The sequence below is a fragment of the Podarcis filfolensis genome, assembly GCF_964270895.1.
Source record: "Podarcis filfolensis genome assembly, chromosome: 5".
NCBI lineage: Eukaryota > Metazoa > Chordata > Lepidosauria > Squamata > Lacertidae > Podarcis > Podarcis filfolensis.
This window is the reverse complement of record NC_139608.1, coordinates 35,044,387-35,057,375: the sequence shown is the minus strand read 5'-3', so window position 1 is coordinate 35,057,375 and position 12,989 is coordinate 35,044,387. Positions and strand designations below refer to the sequence as shown.

General features: G+C 44.9%; 1 protein-coding gene across 9 annotated transcripts in view; it reads right to left on the bottom strand.

Moving 5' to 3' along the window:
* Nucleotides 1-5,251: 5,251 nt before the first annotated feature.
* CROCC2 (ciliary rootlet coiled-coil, rootletin family member 2) overlaps nucleotides 5,252-12,989 on the bottom strand; it is an 89,393-nt gene continuing 81,655 nt past the window's right edge. For 7 of the 9 annotated variants that reach the window (XM_083613657.1, XM_083613660.1, XM_083613664.1 and 4 more), the window contains 3 exons: nucleotides 8,264-8,395; nucleotides 7,585-7,764; nucleotides 5,252-6,413 (listed from right to left, as the gene is read on the bottom strand). In XM_083613657.1, coding sequence (XP_083469783.1) covers nucleotides 6,330-6,413; nucleotides 7,585-7,764; nucleotides 8,264-8,395 — 396 coding nt within the window. In that variant the 3' untranslated portion in view covers nucleotides 5,252-6,329. The remainder of the gene's footprint in view (nucleotides 6,414-7,584; nucleotides 7,765-8,263; nucleotides 8,396-12,989) is intronic. The other 2 variants (XM_083613658.1, XM_083613661.1) reach the window with 1 other exon arrangement.

The window sequence follows — 12,989 nt, the reverse complement described above, 5'->3', positions numbered from 1 at the left end:
AATATTTGGGCATTTTTACCACCATCACAAAACCCCTGATTAGTATCCACTAATGCAGTTTTCTACTTGGGGGGCGAGGGTGGGAGTCTCGAAAATAATTGGAAAGGTTACATGAGAACTAGCCACAAGAACAGTGCACAGAGCCTTTAAATACATGCTTTGTTTCCACAAAGTGAACTAATCTCTAATACTAATCCCTTTAGTTATCTAGCATTCCTCCCCTTTCTTGTCTTATGTACTTCTGTTCTTTCCTCCATTCCTCATTATTGCAAACCGCATTCCAGTTGCCCAGGTCCATAGTTCTCACAATCTAGAGCCGGCCCTGCCATTAGGCAGAGTGAGGCAACTGCCTCAGGTGGCAGCTGCAGAGAGAAAGAACTGGCAGCCCCTTGGCTGTTGTGCCTATGCCCCCATCACCAGCAGCCTTTGCTTGCTTTGGAGGACACAGTCTGTCTTGAGACCATGATCTAGCCAGCTGACAGATAATATGAGGGATGCTACCCCATCACAAGTGTTGAAGTAAGAGTCAACTCTCAATCAGGTCAGCTTCTGTATGTGGAGTGGGGAGTCGGTGCCATCTTGTTCTTTGCCCCAGGAAGCAAAATCTCATGGGATGCCTTTGGTTACCCTACTAAGGAAGCAGAGAAAGATCCTTGGTGGCTCACCCTCAGTCATAACACAAACTTTTGCTGTGGGTTGGGCTTTCAGATGGAATGAGGGGGTCTGTGTGGATTGATAACAAATTAAATAAGCATTGAAGCAGTGTGCTTGCTGTGCTATGTTCTTAACTATGTCATGCATGATTCCAGTTTATAAGACAGTAGTGGGGATATCTATCTTGCAAAATAACTGAAAATTTGTGAAGTTATGCTGCAGTAAGTGTGGTCTTGGTCATCCTAGTCGCAACCCTCATTTTTCAGGCTGTCAATATGGTCATGATAAATAGCACTTAAAACAGAATCATAAAACCATAGAATTGTAGAGTTGGAAGGGACCTTGAGGATCATGTAGCCCAACCCCCTACAATGCAGGAAATTTCACCCAGAGCGGGACTCGAACCCAAGACCCTGAGATTAAGAGTCTCATGCTCTAATGATGGAGCTGAGTTCTTTCACTTATCACACCTAATACAACCCAACAAAAGTTACTACAATTACGTTCCATTTATGTAATTAATAACTAATGCTGCAATATTACGTCTACTTACCTAAAAACCAGCCTGAGATCAGCAGGACTTATTTCTGAATGAAAATGAATAGGATTGGGCTGGCATTTCCCACTCTGTTGCCTTGAATGGAACATCCAGGCTATTCCTATGTCCATTTACCAAAAGGCCATATGCATTTGGCCCTAATCCCAAGTACGGTAAGTATGTATAAGACAATGAGTTGGATCCAGACTGTTAGCTGAACTTCACTTCCACTAAAATCAATGCAATGAGTCCCTTTGCTATAAAAGCGAGTGAAGCTCAACTAACAGGCACTGCGATACAAACCCTCTTTGCACCAGGCTGGAAGGAGTTTGAATCCTACCAGCCTCTGCTGGCCACCATTTGTGGAACACCAAAGCCACTCCATTGCCTCAGGCAAGGGCAGAGACCTTTTGGTGCCTCAGGCAAGACACACTGTCAACACCCACCCCCAAACCAGGCCCCGGCATGGTGTGAAACTAGTGGCAACTCAGACGCTCTGAAGGAATGGGGGCATTCCACTGAGAGTCTTGGCAAATAGAGGGTTTTCTGTGAGGCATTGGTGCCAATCTCCCCACTGCTCTAGGAGTGGAAGACCAGCAACAACACAGCCGCTCTGTGCGAATGCCTTTTGGGTGAGTCTTGGTGAAATGGGGGTGTTCCGTGAGGCGCTGTTGCTGCTCTCCACAGCTTTGGCTTTCAGCTGTGTCTTCAGCTTACCCGAAGTACACTTGGAAGCTGCCACCGCAGAAGCTGGAGAGGGGTGGCTGCTGGAAGAAAAGAGGATAAGCGGTGGTGATAGTGGTGGGGGAATCAGGATTTCCCACCCCCTGCAGAGCATGCTGCCTGAGGCGGGCTACTTCAGGTTGCCTCACTGGTGTGCCGGCCATGGGCACAGGGCTTTCAAAGGGCAGCCCAAGCTCTGGGTCCTGCCCCACTGCTGTCACACAGTGACAATGGTCCCAATCTGAGCCCAGCTGCTGTGCCAGTTAAAGGGTCCCAAAGAGTAGTAGTAGAAGAAGAGTTTGGATCTGATATCCCACTTTATCACTACCCTAAGGAGTCTCAAAGCGGCTAACACTCTCCTTTCCCTTCCTCCCCCACAACAAGCACTCTGTGAGGTGAGTGAGGCTGAGAGACTTCACAGAAGTGTGACTAGCCCAAGGTCACCCAGCAGCTGCATGTGGAGGAGCAGGGACACGAACCCAGTTCACCAGATTACGAGTCCACCGCTCTTAACCACTACACCAAACTGGCATTTTGCCTCCTCCCAACATCCCCACCTTCCACCCCAGCTGGCATGAGCTACACAGGGTACACGTACAGCAGTGGCTCTGCTGCTCCAGTAAAAGCCCTGCTGTTCCCTGGGCAGAGTTTGGAATGGAACTGGATACAATTCAATCGTATTAGCCTTAGCTAGGTTTTGCAGGATTTGTGGCCAGTACATTTAAATTAGTCCCATTGGCTTTTGAGAGGACTTACTTTAATGCACTACATTCAAGGCTTCGGTTTCTCAGCTTCAGTGCTACTAGCCTGAGCTCTAAATTCTTCTGCAAAGCTTGTGATCCGGGGGGGGGGGGAGAGAGAGAAGTGGCAGAACAAAGCTGACATGTTTAATCCCTTTGCATTCTTTTTTTCTTAAGACCACACCATTGCAACTGCTATTATACTTTGAGTATCTGTAGCAAAAAGTGGTCCTACGCGTAGTGGTTTGTTGGTAGCTGCAACCGAGTGTTTAGCTTCCAACATTCTGAAGATAAAACTCTTTCCCACTGGGAACATGCTTTGAAACTGTGATTGTATTCAATAAAAAGGCAATAGAAATATCCGCCGTAGTAATTATTGCAAGGTCCGTTTCAATGCTGAACTGAGGCCAAGGAACAGATTCCTGTGTAAGAACTGAAACTGAGCAGAAAAGAACAGCAGGGCTCAGAAGGAACAGCAGCAGATTAGCTAAATTCCCCCATGGAAAGTTTCCCTCACTGAAGCCTGATTGTGCCAGCAATGGATAGACATTTTCTGGGATTCCCAGCTCTGTGCCTATGGATAGCTCAAAACCTGGTGGTGGAAACTGGGCAGTGTTCAACTTCTCCTAATACATATGGCAACAAAGGCTGGCATACCATCCCCTTTGCTATCTGGCACTTAATGGTCCAGGACAGCGTTCCCAAACTTCTTTTTTTCACAGACCACTTGCAAACTGCTGGGGATCTCAGTGGACTCCTTCATGAACTCCCAGCACCATTGTCAGAACCAGTGACATATTATGGAAGTCAAGGGCCCTAAGCCAGGTGACTGAGTGGTGTCCCTTTAACTGGCAAAGTTTTAGGGAAAGATCAATGGACTGCATAAGTAGCATATCATGACAAACATGGGGCCCAGGGTAATGCCTTGTTAGCTGCTCAATAAATTTGACCCTGATCAGAATGGCCTCAATCTCTGCTCAGAAAAAAAATTAAACAAATTCAGGACCACGTGCAGATATTCTGATTGTTCTGCAACCTCTCTGTGGATTCATGAAAGGGCTACCAGTGGCCTGTGGACCACAGTTTGATATATTATGCTCGAGGTATCAAAAGGTTGAAAAGTCATCTGCCATTGTTAGTCACTCAATATAAGGCTTGTGGCAGTTCAACTAAATTAATCCTAATTTACATGCATTTAAACAGCACTTTTTGGGTGCATGTGTGTGTTTCCCAGCAGAAGTGAACAGAATCGTGGTTTGACACCAGCTCAGGATCAGAACTAGTCCTAAGGAACGAGCATCTTACTTCAGAAGTTCAGCCCAAATAATTTACTGCAACTAGGGATGGAAGGATCTGTCAGTGTTGGTTCTTTCAGTTACTAATTTTTCCAATCTTAAATTCAGTTTCCCACATTTCTGCAGTGATTTGTGATTTTTGTTGTTTAAGGAAACCTCATAAAAATTCACCAGCATTTTAGTAGAATTTCTCCCAAAAATGATTAATAGGCACATTTTTGAAAACAATGTTATGCATTTTTGTACACTATTCTTTATGAAGCTATTCATTTTTTGTACACTTCCCCGCAAATATATGCATCTTTGTAAACACTGGTAGGTTGGAGAAAGAAGATTCTGACTAAACATTAGGAAGAACTTTCTGACAGTAAGAGGTGTTTGACAGTGGAATGGATTCCCTCGGGAGGTTGTAGACTCTCCTTCATTGGCGGCTTTTAAGCAGAGGTTGAATGGCTATCTATCTGTCTTGGATGCTTTAGTTGAGATTCCTGCATGGGGGGGGGGGTGGGTTGGACTAGATGACTTGGGGTCCTTTCCAACTCTATGATAAGAAGGAGGATAATTATTTTATACAGTGGTACCTCTGGTTACAGACGCTTCAGGTTACAGACTCTGCTAACCCAGAAATAGTACCTCGGGTTAAGAACTTTGCTTCAGGATGAGAACAGAAATTGTGCTCCAGCGGCACAGTGGCAGCGGGAGGCCCCATTAGCTAAAGTGGTGCTTCAAGTTAAGAACACTTTCAGGTTAAGAACGGACCTCCAGAACGAATTAAGTTCTTAACCCGAGGTACCACTGTACAGCTTTCAGAAGAGCAGCCATGTTAGTCTGTTGCAACAGAAAACAGCTAGTATTTTACCCAGTGGTATCTCTCTGATGAAGGAAAGCTCTTTAATGCAGAGGAGGCTTCTGTCAGTAGAAGGGGGGATGGGCGGTAAGAAGGCAATTTTCACATATAGACCTTCTGCCCTGCTGTGACTCACCAATCCTCTCCAGAGTTGAGGAACCCTTAAAAGGAGTGTGAGAGATGGTGTGTGGGGAGCTGTAGTGGATGGGGTTAATCTTATGGCCCCTGAAAGACTAACAGATTAATTGTAGCTTATGTTTTTGTGAATTACAGTCCACTGGAGTTGGCATGAAAGCTTACGCTGCAGTAAATCTGTTACTCTTAAAAGGTGCCACAAAACTCTTTTGTTGTTGTTTAAAACGGTAAGTTTCAGGGCTACATGACAAATATTAAATAAGCCAGTACAGAATGTGCAGTATTTATATATTAGCACAGTGGAAATTGCTCTCCTCGGTTTCTTTAGGAAGTGGTTCTTTATTTTTAATAATTCGCAGTACCACATTTGGAAAAACAAACATTCACGAGGAAAAAATGTGGAACAATGCTAACAGGTGACACTCGCAGCAGCTCCAAGATGGTTCCCTGTCATCACCAAGGAAACCAAAGCTTGATTCCTAAAGGGATTTCCTTGGAGCCTGTCAGCCGGCAGAGTGGGTGGAATGTTGAATGTTAACACTCTGACATGTCTTGGGGCCAGCAAGTCATAAGATGGCTTGGCTTTGAGCTAATCTCAGCCACCTGCCACCATGAAAATGGCTTGATGTTCATAGACACAGCAAAGGATTTGGTCAATCCCTGGGTGTGGTTCACACTCTGCTTCAAAACTTCTCTTTATAGCACAGTGTGATCTGCATGGCAGCAGAAATACCTGCCTCCTTCATTTGCAGAAGGGCATGTGATAGATGGATCTGTGACATCATTGGCAGACAGCCGCCACCACCATGGATACCACTGACTAAACAGGTATGGCTACAGTACAAGGCACCAGGAAGGACTTGACAGCAACTTTCAAACCCTGAGGGAGAATAAAATAACCTGGTCAGTGATGGAAATGCAGAGGTATTTCAATAATAAATGCTCCTATCTGGGCTGTGGAATTTTCCAATTTGTACAGCCTGAATATAAAACCTTATGGGGATCACACAGGGATAGTCTACCCAGAAAACCAAACAACAGAGAATGCCCTCGTCAAATGTCCTAAATTAATTAGTTAAGCATCAGTGCCCTGGGTTTCAAGCATCTTAGAGAGAACAGCTGCCCCCACAGCAGGGTTTCCTCTTGGCTGCAGGCTGCCTAGTCATTTGCTGTCTTTGACTGTGCCTTCCAAGTCTTCAGGGTATTTGCTCCTTGGGTGGGGGAGACATTACTTCCTAGCACTGTTAGTCCGGGAGCTCTGGTTTCTCAGACCATGAATCGGATGAGCACCCTTACGCAGGAGATTGATAAATCCAATCGTTGAGCTGCGAGGATTCTGCTGAAGGCTGGTTCTGTGTTTGGTTGTCTGGGATCAGGGCACAATGTTCATTTCTGAATCATTTCGCAGTGTGAAGTTTCTGGCTCATGTAGGCTTGTCGTCTTCTCACTTCTTGATCCAGCTGCTCTTTCAGAGCATTCACCTGGGGAAACACATGTCGACAAATAGGGCTACGTTCATATAAACCACTATTCTGTTCTGTTCCACTATTTAAACCACTATTCTTCTCTCTGGCTCACACTGTCTGGGCACCCTGGCAAACTGCTTATGGTGTCCAGAGCATATGGTGCTGCCTAGAGAGATAGCAGAAGCCTGTTCACCTCTGTCCACTTGCTGGCCTTCTCTTTCTGGGTGCTAGGAAGCTAGCATAAAGCTAGTATAAACATGTAGTTTTGACCTCAAGAGAGGAAAGTTCATACTCATATTCTTTTTCTTAGGGCTGCAGCATGACTGAGAAAAATATCCACAATTATTATTACCAAGGATTATTAAATTGAAGCAGGAGAAGAGTCTGGTGCTCTTATTGTCCTCATGATGAGAAGGCCTTGTGTTGAACAGTAGATTAAATCGGATCTCTCCCCACCTCCCCTACTTCTCTTGCAGTCCTACTTAACCTCCCTCCTCTAGCTGTTATGCTGTCAAATCTGAAGGGCTAGTTTACACACTGTATGGCAGCATTTGGTATCATTTATGCAGCCCATCAATCCCAACCTCTCTGGCACTTGCATGATGCAGGTAGCTGAACACACATTTGCCAAGTCGATTATTTCATAACTTAGAAAAGCAGTGTGTGAAATAGCTCCATAATTGTACCCCTTATCTGGTTTAGGGGTTAAGCAACCAGCTAGCTTCTCTTTCTCCAGGGCAGAGAAAGCAATACACCACCGCATCATATCCCAGATTCACAAGCAGTATAAGCTGTTGGTACAAGAACATCATGGAGCCGTTTAGTCCGCACAGGTTAGCTTGTGCTCTATGGATGTTTGCTGTTCAACACTAGAAATTACCTCTTGGACTCTAGTGCATTCTGCGCTAGAGAGCCAGGAAGCATTTGGGAGGAGGAATCCATAAACAGTGGTGCATTCTTCTCTTTCCTCAGTGTCCTCACCCTTTTGACTTCAAAAATGCCCATACTCCCAGTTCTTCCCTCTACTTCCAACCATCACCCCAGTTCTCACCTCAAAACTCCAAATATCATTACAAAATTTTGCAAAACCCTTTTGATTTGCACAATAAATTCTGGTCACAGAACCTGGGCATCACTGGGGAATTTGGATATGAACAGAAATATCCAGTCTAGTTCTCCACTCTACCTGCTCCTCCAAGCTCTTCACTCTCTGCCGGTGAGTTCTCTCTCGTGACTCCAGCTTACGTTCGGACTGGAGCTGTGCACTGTGAAGCCTCTCTGTTTCCAACTCCATGTCTAGCTGATGACGGGATGTTAGAGCCATGAGTTGTTGAGCGTGTGTTCGTTCCAGCTCTGCAATCTTGGCCTAGAATGAGCACACAAATTGGGTCCAGCTCATGAGGTTGTGATCCTGATACCCGCTGAATACTTTCGCTTTAGTCAAATGATCCCCTGGCGCTCTTAGGTCTGTTTCCTCTCATTGCAAGACTAGGAAGAAAGGGCCCATACAAGGAGACCAAAATAATTGGCCCTTTTAGGATCAGTCCAGTACAGAGGTAGATGCTGGAACATGCTCTCAGGCCTATGGTCCCAGTGCATTTTAAGCTCAGGTGGAAAACTGCTGTTAGGGTGAAGGGGCACAATTAAGAACCTGCTCAGCAGCCCTCCTCTCCCCATCCCTTTAGTCTCCACAATATGTGTAACATTTCACTAGGTAGCACCCACAGCACCCACTCTCTCTCATGTTTTCCATATCACCCTGCTCAGCCTCAGCATGTGCCTTCTACCGCCTCACGGCCCTTCAGACCAGATCCTTTCATGTCCTCCTGCCTTTCCCCTTCCAGGTTCAGTAAGTCCTTGCTGACCTGCAGGTGTTCATTTTGCCTCAGGGTATCCTCCAATTCCTGTTGCAGGCTGTTCAGGGACCGGTCCAGTTGTTCCCTCATGTGACTCAACCTAAATGTGTCATCTTCCTTCCTGAATTTCTCATGCTCTGCCTGCAGAGGAGACACCACAATCCCTTATCCAGTACCTGGCACAGCTCAGATACTGCCATTACATGCTTTTTTTCTCCCCACACCTGGGGAAAATCTGGGGGAAATCCTGACAAGTTTGAAGGTGCTAAAGTTTGTGAAGAAGAGGGCAACCACTGGGCTGAAACCATTAAAATTCCATGAAGAGACGGGGATGTAATTAAGTGCCACAATACTTATTCAGTTTGGCACTTGCAAAAAACAGCGTAGTTAGCTTCAGGTCAGACACAACTGCAGAATCATGTTTTGTTTTCTCTTTCTTTCTAAAATTAGTCCCCAATACACAACACCTTGAATTTGTCCTGTGAGCTTAAAAGTCGCACTTGACGCTGCAAATTTGGTGTTAATGTGGAGAGTGCTGGGCAGTCATCTCCAGATAAAACTAATTATAGTCAAGGAAGAATGACTTCCCAGGAAAATGCCAAAAGAACAGCCAGAAATGAGAAAGGATGAGGATGAGGGAGAACTTAACGGAAATCAAAAGTGATTCTTAGAAAGTGACTCCAAGAAACCATGCTGGAGGTCACACCGAGGCAAATAAGTGGAGAAGATGCCTTCACCAACTTGATTAGGAACTGGCGGGGGGGGGGGGAGCGCTGTGAAGTGGTTATTCTGGACTGTAGGGTTAAAAATGGGAGACAGAGAATAAGGCCGGCCTTATATATTTTGCTGCCTGGAGCAAAGGACAAGATGGCCATCCTGTTCTATGTACAGAAGCCAAGTGGGCTGACAGTTGAATCTTACTTTAGTATCAGTGATGGATCAGGGCAGAGCATTTTGTCCTCCACCACGTCACTTCTCCCAGCACCTGCTGCCTGAGGTGCTCACATCACTGTGAATAATGGCCAGGCCAGGCCAGGAAGAGTCATTGTCAAAAAGATTAATGGAGGGAACATTCAGTCTGTAGTCCTGTGAAAACCTTCCTGCCACACTGAATAAAGGAGACTTGCCTCTTGCATGAGTAAACATGCACAGGGTCAGCCTATCTGTGGGCATGAATGGGATGGATAACTGGATACAGGTATGATGGAAGAGATGATCTACTGAAGTGAACAGGGAAGATACCAAAATGATTAATAATTCAAGTTTGGTAAAGGAAAGCAGCACAAAAAAGAAACGTTCTATGCAAAGATAGAGATCCTGGCAGTACATGGATAAGAAAGGATACATTAGCCTTCTACAATCCACTGCCCCTTCCTGGATGTTTGAGACTACAGCTCCAACAATGCCTGACCATACTGGCTGGGGCTGAAGGGAACAGTGGTCCCTTCAGCCTATTAACCCCATGGAAGTAGCCCATATAAATCCCAAGGTTATTATATACAAAAGAAATGTAGTATGGGGGAGAAATCTGATTCAGTTCACACTTAAAGCTGTGTTTATCAGATTCACACCTTTTGAAACTGTATGAGAACCAAAACATAACCATTCTCCAAAATTTGCAGTTATCCAAATTTTGTGATGCAGGTATCTCTCTCACACACAAAAAAAGACTGTGAAAATGCACATACAGTGGAACCTCTGTTTTCAAGCATCTCGTAAGCCGAACAATTTGGAACCCGAACACCGAATACCCGGAAGTAATTGCTTCCATTTTCAAAATTGCCTTGGAAGTCGAATGGTCTTCTGGAACGGATTATGTTCAAAAACCGAGGTTCCACTGTATTAGGAGAAACTGCTTCCAAAAATCATCACAACAGTCAAAACTGCATATGAAAGAGTGCTTCTTAGAAGACAACCTCACTAAAATTTTCATGTGGATTTTACAAAGATAATTCATGATTCATTGCAGAAATGTGGAAAACGAAATTTAAGACTGGAAAAACGAGAAACCGAGGGAACCAGACTTGATGGATCCTTCCATCCCTTATCTGGGGACCTGTTTTCCTCTATGAAATGTTGGGAGGCTACAGCATTTTATGAAAGAAAACAGAAACATATGAACATCAGGTTTAAGCCCACATCCTTGTACTTCTTCAAGGATGGTGACACTGCCTAGCGTGAAACATTACAATTGCTGGGTCAGGCAAAGCATCCATATAGTCCAACATTCTGCCTCCAACAGAACACTGCAAAACTCACAAGCGGCAGCAAAACTCACAGAGTCCAATAGAGAGTCCTCCATTCTCTGTGGGCTTACTGCAGCACATGTTAATCAGAGATACTTTGCGGCGGAATCACGTGGTTGCATTTACAGCTGCCATGGTCCATAGACACTGCTGGACCCATCCTGCATGAATTTGCCTATTTGTTTTAAAAACCACTTAAGCTAGACACTTTGCTGAAGGCTTATGAAGCTCATAGATTTTAACTGTGGATGCTATCCAAGAGTTTAACACAAATGGAGGAAGGTAACACCAAATGTCAGTTATACTTCTTTGCCAGCTTCTGTGTTCTTCAGAAAGAACTATATGCATCTTCTTCTTTGGAGATCACTCATAGCTGAGTAAGATTGTCTTCCATAAACACGGTTTTAACAATGAGTCTGTAAGTGACTGTGGAGGCCAGTTCTGGATCCACACGTCCTTCCACAGTGGGGACATTGGTTTCCGGGTGGGAGTTGATCACGGTGTGGATTTGCCAAGCATGCCTTCCTCTTGGCACGTTTCTCCCTTGCGTCCTGAGTTCGAGTGTCTTTACATGCTAGCTGGCCTTAAGTAAACCACCACCGGATCTGAAGGTGTCACCTCTTCCTTTTAAAAAAATATGGGTTAAGGAAAAGCATGGCAAATCCAGCCTGTCCCACCTACCCTCCTACTCCACCACATTTCTTTAGCTGTCTAGCCATCTTGGATAGAATTGAGATCCAGATCCAAAAAGAGCAAACTATAATGCCGGAAGAAGCAAGGCTCCCCTATGAGGAGGGGAAAGAGAGGGGCAGAATTGAATTGAGGATGGGGAGAGGCATTGTGCTGTGTAGAGGGAGAAAGATTCCCAATAACTGTTGGGGTGATGGGATATTCTGTTCCTTTAAAACTCCATGCAAAACTTACCAGAAGAAAACATTAAATGGGGGGGGGGGGGAGGTTGGAGAGAGAGAGAGAGAGAGAGAGAGAGAGAGAGAGAGAGAGAGAGAGAGAGAGAGAGAAGCAAAATCCAGAATAAATAAACGGCCACATCCGGATTTCCCCTCTGGAGACATCAATAAAGAGTTTTATGAGCTTGATATGAATTACCCTCCCTGGCCATTTACAGCTGATCTTCTGGAACTCATTAACTAGCTTCTCCCCTTCCTCCAACCCAGGGAAAGGGGTTGTGCATGGGGGAATTCAGGGGCACGGCACACAAGGCTATTTTATGCTTGCAGAGATAAATGCTTGTAATGCTGTTTGCCATAACAGAAAAACATCATATTCGTCACCCTCTTCATTTCTACAGCTAGAAAAATCCATTAAAGATGAACAATAAATAACTTCTAGAAAATGCCAAGCCTAGCCTTTCCTAACACTTGGGCCTGGCAAGGACATACTTTAACCCTTCCTAGGGAAGATGACATCTGCTGGAGATGGCACATCCCCATTAGCTGAGGCATTGCAGTACAATTTTAGTACAGACCATACACATATCCAGGGGTTATATAATAAGCGACAGATATCTGGAATGGTCAACAATGTAGTATAGTATCTCACAGCTGGCGGATCAAAATATTAACTTGAATAAGCAATACAGTGGAACCACGGGTTGCGGACATAAACCGTGACGGAGGCACGCCTGCAACCCGCAGCGTTCGCATCCTGAAGTACCACATCTGCACAGGTGCCAGCGCTATTTGGCACTTCTGCGCATGCGCAAAGCAAGATTTAATGCTTCTGCACATGCACAAGTAGCAAAACCAGGTAGTAACCTGTTCCAGTACTTCCGGATTTCCTGCGGTCCGCAACCCAAAAACATGTAACCTGAAGCATCCGTAACATGGGGTATGACTGTACCTTGGATATCTTTTTTCTTTTTATCCTTACACTATTTTAAGAATAGCAATAAGGGATACCCATTGTATTTTATTATGGGCATATAAAGTACTAGAAAATTGGGTTTCCAAAAAAGAAAAGGAAAAAGAAAGAAAAGATAGGAAGGCAGTTCAGGATGAGGAATTGGGCAAATAAACAGGCGCAGATGCAAACATGAAACTTTATACCACACAGAAGGCACTTCTGGTGCTGAAAGATAAAAACTTGCCCAAAGTCACACAACATAGTTGCAGCTGACAGATTTTAAATCCAAGCACACAGGATCACAGCTCAACCTTCTATTCTATTAGACCACACTGGCTCCAACATTAAATAACAACAAGCCAAAGCTGCCCAGGACATCCCACAGGAGGAATTAGATGCTGTGCTATGGCAGGGATGATGTCCGGTCGATTCTGTGATCCTGATGGATCCCCCCCCCCCCAAAAAAGCTCAACAACTTTGGGTCTGACTCCCAAAAAAAAGCTCATCAACTTTGGTCAATCCAATGGGTAGATCACTGCCAGTGTTTTTATAGTGGGAGTAGATCGCAGTCTCTTGGGAGCTGAACATGCCTGTGCTATGGCAATTGTTCCATCAGAACAAGCACT